Source organism: Zophobas morio, unplaced genomic scaffold (genome assembly GCF_036711695.1).
Source record: "Zophobas morio isolate AGI-343-1 ecotype UQ-CSIRO unplaced genomic scaffold, CSIRO_AGI_Zmor_V1 ptg000021l, whole genome shotgun sequence".
In the NCBI taxonomy this organism is placed as follows: Eukaryota; Metazoa; Arthropoda; class Insecta; order Coleoptera; family Tenebrionidae; genus Zophobas; species Zophobas morio.
In genome coordinates, this window is record NW_026972126.1 from 16,857,282 (window position 1) to 16,872,826 (window position 15,545).

General features: G+C 32.7%; 1 protein-coding gene across 2 annotated transcripts in view; it reads left to right on the forward strand.

The window, feature by feature from the left end:
* LOC135131937 (uncharacterized) overlaps window positions 1–15,538 on the forward strand; it is a 28,174-nt gene extending 12,636 nt beyond the window's left edge. The window contains exons 3-7 of one of the 2 annotated variants that reach the window (XM_064059808.1): window positions 2,121–2,372; window positions 2,420–2,638; window positions 2,687–3,033; window positions 9,201–10,002; window positions 15,320–15,538. In XM_064059808.1, the coding sequence (XP_063915878.1) occupies window positions 2,121–2,372; window positions 2,420–2,638; window positions 2,687–3,033; window positions 9,201–10,002; window positions 15,320–15,478 (1,779 nt within the window). In that variant the 3' untranslated portion in view covers window positions 15,479–15,538. Of the gene's footprint in view, window positions 1–2,120; window positions 2,373–2,419; window positions 3,034–9,200; window positions 10,003–15,319 lie in introns of both variants that reach the window. The other variant, XM_064059807.1, reaches the window with a different exon arrangement.
* The last annotated feature ends 7 nt before the right edge of the window (window positions 15,539–15,545 follow it).

Here is a 15,545-nt window from a genome sequence, read left to right on the forward strand (position 1 = left end):
AAACTTGTTCGTTAAATAGCTATTAATTTACCTGATCTTATTTTCAATTCCAATGAAAACCCCTTCTTTAAAAATTGCACATTTTAAAAAAATATATCGGTTACGTTACGGTCTGCGGGGGTGCTATTTACGCCACTGCATTTATTTGTTATAATTGAAACAATGAAGAACGTTTATTGTTATTATTATTTTACTGTTTATTTTTATTTTTTTTATACATGAAAGTGTATTCTATATTTAAATGTGATCTATTTTTTTTTCTTACAATTTTATGTTAATTTTTATAAAGAACAATGTATAGGACTTTATTTATTAAAAATATTGTTTCCTACCTATTGTTACAATTACTATGTACTTATAGATTACTATTTTTTACTAAATATGGGTATTCATTAAAACGTTCCTTCGCCAGTTAGGTCAACCAGACACTCTAGCATTTCTACTGAACATCTATTATTTTTACTAAACACAGCACAATTAAATACTTGCACATTGTACTGGTCAGGTTTTATTTTAACACTTACAATTTCTACTGAACAAACTTATTAATGTACGTAACAAACTATTTAAGTTACCTAAAAAAAAATGCATTTTATACTTATCATTTAATTACAAGCCCAATATTTTTAGATTATTCTCTGCTTTCAACATCTAACGAGCTGCATCCGAGATCATCAATAAAATTTTATTCTCCGGTACGGCATTTGGTAAAAATAGTGACGTAAGACTGTCATTTACAAATCTGGTAATCGTATTGCCATTTGTTTTATCTAACATTTTCAAACTTACTACATGCCCTTGACTAGGGAAATTTTCATTTAAGATTCCAACAATTAAACTTGCCACGTATCTTCCACAACTATCGGTTGTTTCATCGACAGCGAACCATAAATAATTATCTCCAATGCGATGTTTAATTTCGTTGTAAACTTGCTGAAACACTGGGCCTACATAATTTTTTCGGAGAGTACTTTCAACCGGAATATGTCGATTGCAGTGTTTTTCAAGGAATTCTTGAAGAAGGCCTTTCTCCAATTTTTTTAAAGGTATATTGGACTGGATCGTCATTTTACATAAAGCGAAATTAAACTGAAACTGCTCATCTTTTGTGGAAGTAGATGCAACAGATTCATGTTTGGTCTGCTGTTTAATTTTAGAAACTTCAAACATTTTTTTCCTTTCTACATGATGAGTCGTTGTGACATGTTGCGTCACGTTATATTTTTTATCACTTTGAATCTAAAACAACGTACATATACAGGATTGACAAAGGAAAATAGATAAAAAAAAAAATAGTGGGCTTGCGGTTTTCACACAAGCTCTGCAGAATATTTTGTTGTTTTCTAATTTTAATTCTGGAAAATCCCTTATCCACTCATCCGGCGTCGATTTTACTTTCGGCATTCTTTTAAAATATGAGTAATATTACCAAAAAGAACTCAACATGTAACAAGGGAGAACCACGTATAACACTGTACTACGACAGATGCGATAGACTGATGGTTGTGAAATAAACGGTTCATTTACTTAAAAGTTTCCATTAGAAAAATTTTAAGGTAGGTAGTTGGGTACAATAATCCTTTTTTCTAGAAAATCTTCAACGGTCTTGCCGCAAAATGCCAAAAAAGAACATCTGGTTAAAAGCTTTAATTCATTATCAACGGAAGTAAAGATTTAAAGTCATAAAATCTATGGAGTATTTTTCCAATCCTATAATAAAATTTTATTACCCAAACGACCGGAACCTATTCACAGAAAGGGTCTTGACTAAGTGTACTTCAATGGTCAAGTCCAGGTAAAATGCATACGATACGATACGCCTAACTAACAAGTATTTGTCATCCCGACAAGGCCGGCATTTGAACAAAATATGCATTAAAACTCATATTCGTCCAAAAGCATAAAATAAGCATATAAGTTTTAATATGCATAAAATTGAAAAAAGAGCAAATAAGCATTAAAAAAATGTGTCAAATGACTCCAAATTGTACCATAGTTACAGATATAAAAAAGTTTTGAAGTGCTTACATTTTTCACAAAAAGCATTAAACCTAGAAATCCGCTCTCTAATTATTATTATTATTATTATTATAAAGTAGTAATGACTGTGGTAATTGTAGGGACCCACTATTGAAATTCACACCTGCAAGCTTTTGATTTTTTTGGACTACATGAACGGCGACATCCCCGATAATATTCTCCTGAAAGTCATAAAGGTGACTTTCGAATCCGTCATCGAAGCGTATAGGATACGCGACTCGATTCTGCTGCGACAAGTCGTCGAGTTTTTCCTCGACATGGGGAAGCAAAACTCCTTGGAAAATCTAGTCAAAAACGAGCGCTACGACCAGCAACTGGCGGCGTTATTAGATGTAGGTACTGAATTCCGGTGGGCTTTACATTAACCGTTTTCTTCAAGATCGTCCAAAACAACCACTCCATGGAAACCGGCGACAGTAACGTCGAAAATCGGGACCCCGAGTGTATTAGCCTAGTATTCGAATTCCTAAATTTCCTTATCCAGCTCCGGCTTCCCGCCGTCACTTCCATGTACGCCGGCCTTATCCAGTTAGCTTTAAAGTGGATCCACACGGACTTAGTCTCCTCCCAGGCTTTGGCCGTGTTGAAATCCGTTGCGGTAAATGTGGATAAAAATGACAACGGAATACTAGAGCCCCTTGTACAGGGTCTTCCGATTTTTTTGACCACGCTAGACTGCAGTCGGAATGAGGACGGGCCGGAGTACCTTGAGCAAAATTTGAAGATCGCGGGGTTGTTCCAGTTGCTGAAGATAATGGCGCAGGTGCCGTCGATCAGGCCGAAGATTTTGGAGGACTTGAAGCTGGCGACGGTGTGTAAGATTTTCGGGTGTCTGCAGGACGTGGAGGAGCCGGTGAAGGCTAAAGCGAGCGATTTGGATATGGCCAACGTGGAGACGATTAATTTGTACGTGCATGGGATCGCGCTGGTGAACGAGTTGGCCAAGTATGACGCGTCGTGGATGAATTTACAGGGAAATGTGATGGCCAACAAGTACGTATATTGCAGAAATATAACATAATATATATTGTTGGTATATTTTAAAAGTATCATTTAGCTGGTAAGACGTCTGATCAACCCACTAAAAAAAAAAAATCCTACTTAAATTCTGTAAACTATTTTTTGCCTGAGACGTCTAGATTTTTGGTAAAAAACGCCAAAATTGTAAAGCGACATTTTACAATTTAACTTAGAAGCGATAAACCGAGCGGTCTGAAATCAAATTAAATCTCTCGTCAAATTTTTTTTTGAATCTGACGTCATCTCAAAATTTTACTGTATTAATGAAGTCTTTTCTAAAATGCACAATTTGACATCCATAGTAAGTAAATACTACGGGTTTATACCAACATTTGTGGTTCATCGGTGTATTAATATTCTTATAGTTTTTTTTTTTGTTGAATATTTTTCCGTCGCCCCTTTTGAGTCGCTTTTTTGTCGTTTTTGTCTCTTTTTTTATCGCCTTGTTTTGTCGCATTTTTTTATTCTTTTCTTATCGCGTCTTTCCACATTTTTTGTCGTCTTGATTTGTTTTTCTTTGTCCCCTTTTTGTTTGTCGCATTTTTACCACTATGTTGGTCACCTTTTTCGTGTTTTTTTTTTGTTTTGTTTTTTCCCTTTTTGTCGTTTTTGACCTCTTTTTTTTAATGCCTTCTCTTTGCGTTTTATTTTGTAGCCTTTTTAATTTTTTTTGATCGCTTTTTTCGTCTGTCGTTTTTTCGCCTTTTTTGTCGCTTTTCTTTGTGTCGGTTTTTTATCTCTCTTTTGTTTGTCACCTTTCCTTTTTGGTCGCTTTTTATGTCTTTTTTACGCGTTTTTTCGTAGTTTTGTAGCATTTTTTTGTCAAGCGTCTCTCGCCGCCACTTTTTTTGTCGCGTTTTTTATCGAAATTTTTATTAATCTCTTTTTTGCCGCGGTTTTTGTAGTTTTGTCGCGTTTTTTTTTGAGTCCCTATTTTCACATTTTTTTGTCCGTCTTTTTAATATTTTTTTGCCTTTCGTTTTTTTGTCGCAATGTTTTTTGGTTTTCATCGCGTTTCCTTGTCTTTTGTTTGTTATTTTTCTCACTATTGTTTTTTTTTTTTAATAATTTTTTGTTTTGTTTTTGTAATCGCGCTTTTTGTTTTGTTTTTTAATCAAATTTTTCCTGTCACCTTTTTTGTTGCTCTTTTTTTCGCTTTGTCATGGTTTTTGTTCTTTTTTTCGCTGTTTTTCCTTTTTTTGTGTTTTTTGTCGTGTTTTTTCTTCGGCTTGCTTTGTGGCGTTTTTTTTTTTATTGTTTTTACCTAGCATTTTCCCTCCTTTTTTGTTTTATTAATTTTGTTTTCTTTCCATTATTTTTGTCGCCTTTTTTACACCTTTCTTTGCTTTATTTTTTCTCGTCTTTTTTCCTTTTGGTCGCTTTTTTGTGTCTTTTTTTTTCCGAATTTTTTTTTAATTAGTTTTCTAGCATTTTTTCGTTGTCTTTTTCTCGTTGCCCTTTTTTTTTCGCTCTTTATGTCGCATTTTTTGTCGAAATTTTTATTGATCTCGTCTCTGTCGCTTTTTTGTTGTTTTTTTTTTCGCTTTGTGCTTTTGTTTTGTTGTACTTTTTTGTTGTATTTTTTTATTGTCCATTTTCACCGGTTTTTTTTTGTTTTTTGAGTCCTTTTATCGCGTTGTTTTTCACATTTTCTTATCCCTTTTTTGCTTTTTTTTTTCGTCTTTCTCGTGTTTTTTTTTTCGCATTTTTATTGCTGCCTTTTTTGTCACTTTTTTGTTTCGGTTTTAAATGGTTTTTATTTGTTGCTTTTTATGTCACTTTAATGATGCATTTTTTTCGTCTTTTTTGTCCCGTTTATTCGGCCTGGTTTTTTTTGTGTTTCATCGCAGTTTTTGCCTGTTGTTTATTTTTATAATAATATTCACATTTTCTTCCTTTTTTTTTTGTTTTTTAATCGCTTTTTTTCCTCCTTTTATGTCATCTTTTTTTCGCCCTTCTTTGCCGCCTTGTTTTCGCGTTTTAATCGTTGTCTTTTTTTGGTATTTTTTTTTGTAGCTTTTTCTTTTGCTTCGTTGTCCTTTTTTGTTGATTTTTTATTGCCCATTTTCACTTTTTTTGTAGTTTTTGTCTTTTTGACTTTTTCTTGTGTTTTTTGACCTTACTGTACTTTTCCTGCCCCTTATTGTTTCTTATCACTTTTTTACCAACTTTGTTGTTTTTTCGCACTTTTTTTTCCTGTTTTTCATCTTTGTTGTCGTTTTTTTTCTCTATTTTATTGTCGCTTTTTTTTGTAATTTTTTTTTTTGTTTCGGTTTTATATATTTTTTTATTTGTTGCCTTTTTTGTGTCACTTTCATAATGCGTTTTTTCGTCTAGTTTTTTTGTCGCCTTGATTTATCGTATTTTTTGCCTGTTTATTCACATTTTCTTCATTTTTTTTTATCGCCATTTTTCTTGTTTTTTTTTTTTCGCCTTTCTTTGCCGTTTTGTTTTCGCGTTTTATTAGTTTTTATTTGTTACCTTTCCTTTTGGTAGCTTTTGTGCCGTTTTTTCTTTTTTTTTTGGACTTTTAGTACCATTTGGTGAGCTGTTTTTTTTTATTGAATTTCACGTTATTTTAATGACCATTTTTTTCCACGTTTTTTTGGCGCTTTTGTTAGTCACCTTTATTTGCAGTTTTTTTTTTTATATATTTTGGGGCTTTTCTATAATTTCTTTTGTCCTCTTTTGTATAACCTTTTTTGTCCTCTTTTTTAATGACATTTTTTGTCATTCGTATTTTTTGTCGCACTGTTGTTACTTTTCTTCCGGTTTTCTTCTTGTCTTTTTTTTTTGTTATTATTCTGCTTTTTAATCACCCCATTTTGTGTTTTTTTTTCTGTTTGTATTTTCATCACTTTTTTTGTCATATTTTTGAGTTCTTTTTTGTCGCCCTTTTCTTACCGTTTTTTTGACTCTCTTTTTGTTCCCTTTTTGTCGTTTTATCCTTCCTGGTTTTTTTTCGTTGTTTTTTCCTTTTTTTGAGTTTTTGTCGTGTTTTTTTCGTGGGCTTGTTCGCGTTTTTTTTTTGTTTTTTATTTACATTTTCTTCATTTTTAATCGCCCTTTGTCCCTCTTTTTTTGTTTTTTTTTTTTTAATTTGCGGTCTTGTTTTCGCGTTTTATCTGTTGTCTTTTTTTGGTTGCGTTTTTTTGTAGCCTTTTATTTGCTTTTTGGTTGCGTTTTTTCTTTCGTCTTTCTTTATAGTTGTTTTTTCGGATTCTTTGTCGCTTTTCTTTATTTTGGTTTTTTATCTTTTTGGTCGCTTTTTTGTGTAGGTGTTTTAGCGCATTTTAAATTTTTGTCGCATTCTATTGACTTTTTTTATGGAATTACACTTTTTTTTAATGACTCCTTTTCCATCATTTTTGTCATCTTTTTTTACGTTTCTTTGTTGCATTTCTCGTCGGCCTTTTTCATCGCTTCTTTTTTGTCGCATTTTTTTTATAAATCTTTTTTGGTATTATTTTCTTGATAGGTTTTTTCGTCTCTTTTTCGTGTTTTTTGGATTTTTGTCTTGTCTTTTTTTGTCGGTTTTCTTTGTTTCTTTTTTTTATCTTGTTTTTATTTGTTACCTCTCCTTTTGGTAGCTTTTGTCCCGTTTTCTCTTTTTTTTGAGACTTTTTATACCATTTTGTGTGCTGTTTTTTTTATTGAATTCCACGTTTTTTTAATGAACATTTTTTTCCATCTTTTTCTTTGTCGTCTTTTTTCGCAATTATTTGCTGTCTTTTTTCGTCGTCTTTTTCCTGTCGCCCTTTTTTTGTCACGTTTTTTCGGTGCCTACCCTTTTTTACGCTTTCCTTTGTCACATTTTTCTCATTGCCTTTTTTTTGCCACGTTCTTTTGGCGCTTTTGTTAGTCACCTTTTTTGCATTTTTTTTTTGTTTCAATGTTTTGATCCTTTTTAATAACTTTTTTTGTCCTTTTTTGTATTACCTTTTTTGTCCTCTTTTTTAATGACATTTTTTGTCATTCGTATTTTTTGTCGCACTGTTTTTTTGCTTTTCTTCCCGTTTTCTTCTTGTATTTTTTTTTTGTAATTATTCTTACTTTATTATTGTTTTTTAATCACCCCATTTTTTGTTTTTTTTTTCTGTTTGGTTTTTAACCGCACTTTTCCTATCACCTTTTTTTTTGGTCATATTTTTGAGTTCTTTTTTGTCAGCCTTTTCTTACCGCTTTTTTGACTCTTTTTGTTCCTTTTTTGTCGTTTTATCCCTCCTTTTTTTTTCGTTGTTTTTTTCCTTTTTTTGAGTTTTTGCCGTCTTATTTTTGCGTTTTATCTGTTGTCTTTTTTTGGTTGCGGTTTTTTGTAGCCTTTTTTTCTTTTTTGTAGCCTTTTTTCTTTCGCCTTTCTTTATCGTTGTTTTTTCGGATTCTTTGTCGCTTTTCTTTATTTTGTTTTTTTTTTATCTTTTTTTTGTTTGTTGCCTTTTTTTTGGTCGCTTTTTTGTGTAGGTTTTTTAGCGCATTTTTAGTTTTTGTCCCGTTTTTTTCGATTTTTTTGGGACTTTTTGTCGCATTCTATTGACTGTTTTTTTTTTATGGAATTACACTTTTTTTTAATGACTCCTTTTCCATAATTTTTGTCATCTTTTTTTTGCGTTTCTTTGTTGATTTTTTCGTCGTCTTATTCTCGTCGGCCTTTTTCATCGCTTCTTTTTTGTTGCATTTTTTTTAATAAATCTCTTGGTATTATTTTCTTGATTGGTCTTTTCGTCTCTTTTTCGTCTTTTTTTTCGCTTTTCTTTGTCGCCTTTTGTCGTTTTTTTCTCATTGTCTTTTTTGGCGCTTTTGTTACTCACATTTTTTTGGTAATTTTTTAGCCGTTTTTTATAACTTCTTTGGCCTTTTTTATCGCTTTTTTATTCTTTTTTAATGTCTTTCTTTTTTTGTCGCATTGTTTTTTGCTTTTCTTCGCGTTTCCTGGTCTTTTTGCATTTTTCTTTTCATCTTTTTTGTTATATTTTTGAGTCCCTTTTTTATGGCCCTTTCTTGTCGCCTTTTGGACCTTCTTTTTGTTCCCCTTTTGTCGTTTTATCACATTTTTTGTCCTCCTTTTTTTTTGCTGTTTTTCCCCTTTTTTGCATTTTGTCGTGTTCTTTTGGCTTGTTTTGCAGCGATTTTTTTATAATTTTTTCCCCTAGCATTTTTTCTCATTTTATCGACTATTTTTGTCATCTTTTCTGGCGCTTTTTTGCGCCTTTTTTCGACGTATTTTTTTGTCGCATTTTTTAATGGGTGTTTTGCCTTTTTGGATTGCCCAGTGTTTTTTGGTCACTTTTCGTAGACCCTTTTTTAGCTTCTTTTATCGGTTTTGTCACTTTTCTCACATTTTTGCGACTTTTTAGCCTGTTATTATCGCTTTTATTATCTCTTTTTTATTACTATTTTTGTATTCTTTTTGTCGCGTTCTGTCACTTTTTTAATTGGAAAAAGTTGATGACGTGATCACAAAATTTTATGATAAAAATAAATCTCACTTGGAACATACGCATCGCATGCTCTTTAACCAGTAGTTTAACAATCCATACCTGTCTTGATTTTAACGTCTAGGGATTCACAAAATCAAAACTTATAATTCAGGATTTGTCTTTGATAGAAGTTTTGTCTTTTCAGAGTACCGTCAATTTTAAAGTTTGGGTTGAACACGTAACGATCAAAGACAAACTTTCACAAATTCGTATCTATCTTTGATCGTGTTTTTGATTGCTCTCTCGGTAAGTATACAACGTTTCACTGCAGAACTGATGATGTATAAAAACGAATTTTAAAAATTCTGGTATTGGACTTTTTGTCCCATGTCATAAAGGGTGGTAAAGTATTAAATTCAGCGTTAGATTGGCACAATGAATTTACGATATTATTAGAAACAAATCCAAGTGGGCAAAAAAGCTCTTGTCATGCCATGCACGCTATTTAGGCAACCAGTAATACTGATTTTGATGGCCCTATATTACGGCCTTTAAATGCAGATGAAATAAATAAATTATAAATTTCATAAAATTGTAAAATTAAACAGATAAATCGTGTTTTTTTTAAATCAATGATTTTTGGTATAAAATCACTATTTTAACCATATTCAAGTTTTTTGAAATATATAATAAAATAACATTTCCATATTTTCCGTTTCTTAGGCAAACACAAATGATCCTGGCCCAATGCCTCTGCCAAAGCTCCCGAGACGAAAAAACCATTGTCTTAGAAATGTCAGCCCTCTCCTCCTTCCCCCACAAAGCCGTCGCCGAAATCATGACCTCCCTCCAAGTGACCACCCTCCCCGACCTCAAACGCACCTCCTCCTCCAGCGTACACACCCAAGACCTCAACTTCCCCGTCCTCTCCGTCACCCAAATCAACAAAATCGACACCCTCCTGACGAAACTCCGCGAAGTCTTCGCCCAGAAGCAGTTCAGCTCGGTCCTAACCTCCGACGTCATAGAATTATACGAGTACAAACTAGCGTCCATGGGTAACGCAGAGCGCGCGGCGATGGCCAGCGTGGAAGCGGCTTCAGAGAGGTGCACCCACCTCCAGCACAGAAACGCGCAGTTGTCGGCGGAGTTGAACAGGTCGCACCAACTGCTGTATCACGTCCAGCAGTGCCACGAGCAGGTCTCGAAGTTGAAGGAGTCGCTGGAGGAGAAGGTGCACACGTTCAAAACGCAGATTGACGTTGATAAGGGGAAGATGAAGGCGTGTAAGGGGCAGTTGGAGCTGAGGAATGAGGAGTTGAACGAGTGCAGGGGCGAGTTGGAGGTTTTGAAGAAGAAGTACGAGAAGAGTGTGGAAGGGAGGAGGGAGATGGATGAGCAGAATGCGCATTTGAAGCAGCTGATTGGTAGGTTGGAGGAGAGTTCGACGAAGCTGGAGAAGGTGGTGCAGAAGAAGGATGAAGTGTTGAAGAAGACGAATTATACGGTGAACAGCTTGAATTCGGTGAGTAAAATTTTTGGCGAAAGTACAAACTTTAATTGGTTGATTTCATTTCTTCTTATTTTTTTCGCCAGAGGATTTTTGTGTACACTTTTGCGGTTTTTGGTAGCTCAGCAAACGAAAATAAGCTCTAGAATCATGGATTTAAGATAGTTACACAAAATAATGTACTACCTTGAATATGAAAAACTAAATTTTGCGTTTCTGTCTGTCTGTTGTCTGTTGTTCGTTGGCAATCTTATTCAGACAGATAATCTCCAAACACTATAATGAACTGATTCTATTGTTATCAAATATTAAGTATATTTTAGGAATACCGCGTTGATGGTAAAACGTTAACCAAAATTTAAGGTTTATCAGTGTATTCATATTTTTGTCGCCCTCTTACGCCCTTTTCTTTTTTTGTTACTTTTTATTCGCTTTCCTGTCTCCTGTTTTTTTTTTGTCTTTCTTTGTCGCTTTTTTCTCGCTTATTATTCACCTGTCTTTTTCACCTTTTTTCAAGCCCTTTTTTAATAAACCTTTTTTTTTGTTTTTGTTCGGTTTTTATCAGTTATTTAAGTCATTTTTAATCACCTCCTTTCGGCCTTCTTTGCCATGTTTTTTTTGTTTTTTGTGTTTTGTATCGTCATTTTTTAATCGCTTTTTTCGCATTTCTTACTCGTCTTTTTTTTTGGGCGGATTTTTTTCTCCTCGATTTTTATTAACTTGATTCTTTTTTTCCGAATTTGTCGCGTTTTTTGTTACTTTTTCCGCCCCCTTTTTTTAATGATCTTTTTCGCGCCTTTTTCTGTCGCCTCTTTCTTGATTTTTTTGTTGCCTCTTTTTTGTGGTTTTAGCTATCGCATATTTTTTGTCTTTTGTGTTTTTTGGTCACTTTTTTGCCGTTTTTTTTTGACCGTATATTTGGCCGTCTATTTTTTTTGTTACATTTTCTCATTTTTTTTGTCTTTTTTATAGTCTTTTTCACTTTTCTTCTCGTTTTTCTACTCACGTTTTCTTGTCGTCTTTTTGTTTTTTTATCACTTTTCGAAATCTTTTTTGTCTCCTTTTTTGTTAGCGTTTTGACCTTTTTTTTTGTCATTTTATCACCGTTATCATTTTTCTGTCGCTTTTTTCCACGCATGTTTCTTCGCCTTTCTTGATCACGACTTTTTTTTGTCTTTTTTTTGGGTCGCTTTGCACCTTTTTTACTTTATGCGTTGTTATTTTTCATCACATTTTTTGTTGGTTTTCTGTCACTTTTTCAAGTCCCAATTTATCACCTTCTTATCGTGTTTTTTTTTTCGCATTTTTCTCGCTTTTTTTTAATCGTCATTTTTTTGTCGCTTTTTTTGCCTTTCTTAGTCGACTCTTTTTGTTTTGAGCGAATTTTTTTCTCCCCAATTTTGATTATCTAGATTATCTTGTTTTTCCGCATTTGCCGCGTTTTTTGTTACGGTTTTTGCTATTTCTTTTTTATGACCATTTTCGCGCCCTTTTGTGTTATGTTTTTGTCGTCTCTTTTGTGGTTTTTTGTCGTCTCTTTTTTGTTTTTTTTTTTTTGCTGTCTCTCTTATTCCGTTCTTTTAATCCTCTTTATTTGTCGGTTTGTCCGCCTTTTCTTGTCTTGGTTATTTTGGTCTCTTTTTTGTCGTCCGTTTCTTTAATCTTTAATATTTTGCTCACATTTTTTCAATTTTTTTGTCCCCTTTTTATAGTCTTTTTCACCATTTTTTTGTCGAGTATATTTTTTGACCTGACCTGACCGTTTCTTCGTCGCATTTTTGTTCTCCTCAATTTTAATTATCTTTTTTCTATTGACTTTTTTTGCCTTTTGTTTCATCACGTTTCTTCTTGGTCTTTATTTTAGGTTTTTTTGGGGACTCTTTTTCATCTTTGTTTGTCATTGTTTTTTCGCTTTTCTGTCGCTTTTCTTTGTTTCGGTTTTTAGTCTTTCTTTTATTTAACGCCTTTGCTTTTGGTCGCTTTTTATGTCATTTTTGACGCTTTTTTTTACCTTTTTTTTGTCCCGTTTTTTTTAATGCTTTTTTTGTCGTATTTTGTTACTGTTTTTTATCGAATTGCACTTTTTGTTTTTATTTTTTAATGACCCTTTTTCCATTTTTTTATCGTATTTGTTTGCCTTCTTCGCCCTATTTTTCTCGTCCCCCTTTCTTTTCACTTTTTTTATCTCGTTGTTTATCGATATTTTTATTAATCCTTTTTTTTTTTGTTCCATTTTTGTTGCTCTTCTTTTTTGCAACTTTTTTCTTTTGGCCATTTTCATCGCTTTTTTATTGCCCATTTTCATCTTTTTCTTCAAGTTTCTATATATTTTTTTGTGCCCCTTTATTACGTTGCTTGTCCCATTTTTATACCTTTTTTTTGCCTTTTTTTGACCTTCTTTGACATCTCTTCAATTTTAATGATATTTTTCGCGGTTGGTGCGTTTTTTGGTTACATTTTAATGCCTTTTTTATCACGTTTTTCCCACATTTTTTATTTTTTTGTTGCCTTTTGTTACGTTTTGTTTTTTTTTTTTCGGCACTTTTCATCACCTTTTTGGCGTTTTGCATTCACAGGTTTTTTGATTTTTTTTTGTTCTTTTTTACCTTTTTTTTGGCCTTCGTCGTCTTTTTTTCTCCTTTGTCGCCTCTATTTTTGCTCACGTTTTTCCTCTTTTTTTCCCCGTTTTTTATTCTTTGATTTTTTCGTTGTAATTTTTTTGAAGCTTCGTTTTGATTACATTTTTGTCACGTTTTTTGCTACCTTTTTGAATCCTTCTTCCACCGTTTTTGTTTGTTGCCTCTTTTTCGCCACATTTTTGGGTGTCTGTATTGTCTTTTTTTCGTCTTTTCTTGTCGCTTTTTTTGTTGTTTTTTGAGTTTATTAGGGTCTTTTTGTCGCGTTTTTTCTTTCTATTTTATTGTTTCTCTTTTATGCTTTTTTTTTCGTTGCCATTTATTGTTGGGTCCATTTTTTTCATTGTGCCCCCTTTGTATAATTTAATTTTTTCTCCCCAATTTTTGTTGCTTTTTTTGGGTACTTTTTGTCGTCCCTCTTTTTTTCACATTTTGTCAATTTTTGAATTCTTTTTTTGTAGTGTTTTCTATTACCTTTTCGTCTTTCTTTTTTTCGTTTTGTGTCGTCAATTGTCTGTCGCTTCTTTTTTGTATTGCTCTTTATTTTTTTTGGAACTCTCTTCTTTTTAATCGCCAATTTTTTGTCCCCTTTCTTTTGCTGTTTTCATTCACGTTTTTTGTTTGTCTTTTTTTTTGCTTTTTTTGTGTCACTTAAGTTTTTTTATCACTTTTTTCCCGCCTTTTGCCGGTTTTTTTTTCGCCTTTTTTCATTTTTTTAGCTCTTCTAGAAAACGTCACCATTTTTTTGTTACTTTTTTCCATTTGTTGGTCGTTTTTTTGTCTCGTTTTTGCTCAGTTTTTTATCGTCTTTAATTTTTTCTCATTGGCATTTTTTTGGTGTCATTTTTTCTCCCCAGTTTTGACAGTTTTTTTTACGCGTTTTTGTCTCCTTTTTTACCTTTTTTCATCCTTCTTCGTCGTCTTTTTTTTTTTCTTTCTTTTTATCTTTTTTTTTTCTATTTTATTGTTTCTTTTTTATGTTTTTTTTTCGTTGCCGTTTATTGTTGCGTCCATTTTTTTCGTTGGGCCCCATTTGTATAATTTTTTTCCCCAATTTTTGTTGCTTTTTTTGGGCACTTTTTGTCGTCCCTCTTTTGTTCACATTTTGTCACTTTTTGAATTCTTTTCTCTAGTGTTTTCTATTTTCGTCTTTCTTTCTTGGCCGTTTTTTTCGCTTTTGTGTCCCTTTTTTATCTTTTTTCCTTTTTGTGTCGTCAATTTTCTGTCGCCTCTCTTTTGTTGTTTTTCATTCACGTTTTTTGTCATCTTTTTTTGTCACTTACGTTTTTTTTCACTTTTTTCTCGCCCTTTGCCGTTTTTTTTTTCACTTTTTTTTCATTTTTTTAGCTCTTTTCCAGAATACATGTCACCATTTTTTGTTACTTTTTTCCATTTGTTGGTCTTTTTTTTGTCTCGTTTTTGCTCAGTTTTTTATCGTCTTTAATTTTTTCCCATTGGCATTTTTTTGGTCTCATTTTTTTCTCTCCAGGTCTGACAATCTTTTTTTTTAAGCATTTTTTGTCTCCTTTTTTACCTTTTTTCGTCCTTCTTCGTCGCCTTTTTTTTGTCTCTTTTATCGCCTTTTTTTTTGTCGCTTCTACTTTTTCTCTTCGTCTTTATTTTTGTATTTTTTGTCTTGTTTATGCTTTTTTTTCCCTTGCCATTTATTTTTGCGTCCATTTTTCATTGTGTCCCCTTTGTTGTATTTTTTCTCCCCAAATTTTTGTTTGCAATTCTCGTCTTCATCCCATTTTTTTGTTAACTTTTTGGCCCCTTCTTTATTACCGTTTATTTTTTGTTGCTTTTTTTTTGAGCACTTTTTGTCGTCCTTTTTTTGTTCACATTTTGTCACTTTTTGAATCCTTTTTGCCGTGTTTTCTATTACCTATTTCGCCTTTCTTTCTTGCCCTTTTTTTTGCTTCCTTTTTTGTCCCCCTTTTTTTGTTTATTTTTTCCCTTTTGTGTCGTTAATTTTCTGTCATCTTTTTTTGTTGCTTTTTTTGTTACTTGAGTTTTTTTTTTTACTTTTTTTTCTGTTCCTTTGCCTTTTTTTTTTTTTTCATTTTTTAAGCTCTTTTCCAGAAAACATGTCACCATTTTTTTGTTACTTTTTTCTATCTGTTGGTTGTTTCTTTTTTTGTCTCGTTTTTTGTCCTTTTTATCGTCTTTAATTTTTCCCCACTGGCATTTTTTTGGTCGCATTTTTCTCCCCAGTTTTGACAGTCTTTTTTTACGCCTTTATTCACCTTTGTCGTGTTTTTTTGCTGTTTTTGACCCGTTTTTGTCACTTTTTAGCCCGCTTCGTTTTTTTTTGCCGTTTTTTGTCCCCATTTTGTTTTGGCCTTTTTTCGGTAGGTGTTTTTACCTTTTTTTTAAGCGTTTTTTGTCCTATTTCTGGTTGCCTTGTTTGTTGTTTTTCTTGTTCTTACGAAGGTTAAAATTTTGATACGAAAATCTCCCTTGAATAAGCACAACATGCTTACAAAAAAAAAAAAATCGCAAAATCAGATTTTAAATTACTAAAATTTGTTTTAATACCTCTAGGCTATTTTTTTCTGAATATTTCGACTTCGTTAAGCGCTTTACCCAAAAAATATATAGCTTTATGAACGCATTCCAGATGGTTGTGTAAGCGCGCCTTAACGAAAAATCCACCTTACTACTATTTTTCTAATCCATTGATCCTTCCATTGCAGAAAGTCGCCGAATTGGAACAGAATCTCACGCAAAAGCAAACCGAATTGCAGCAGACGATGGTGGAACTCAAAGACGTCACCAAAGAGCTCAACACCAGGAAGCAAATCTTAGAAACGATAACGAAATTCGCCCTAAATTCACAGATTACCGAGCAATAATTTAAGTTTTAAGATTTTACAAAATAATTTAACTTTTTATAATAAAAGAAATTTATGATGAAACAAC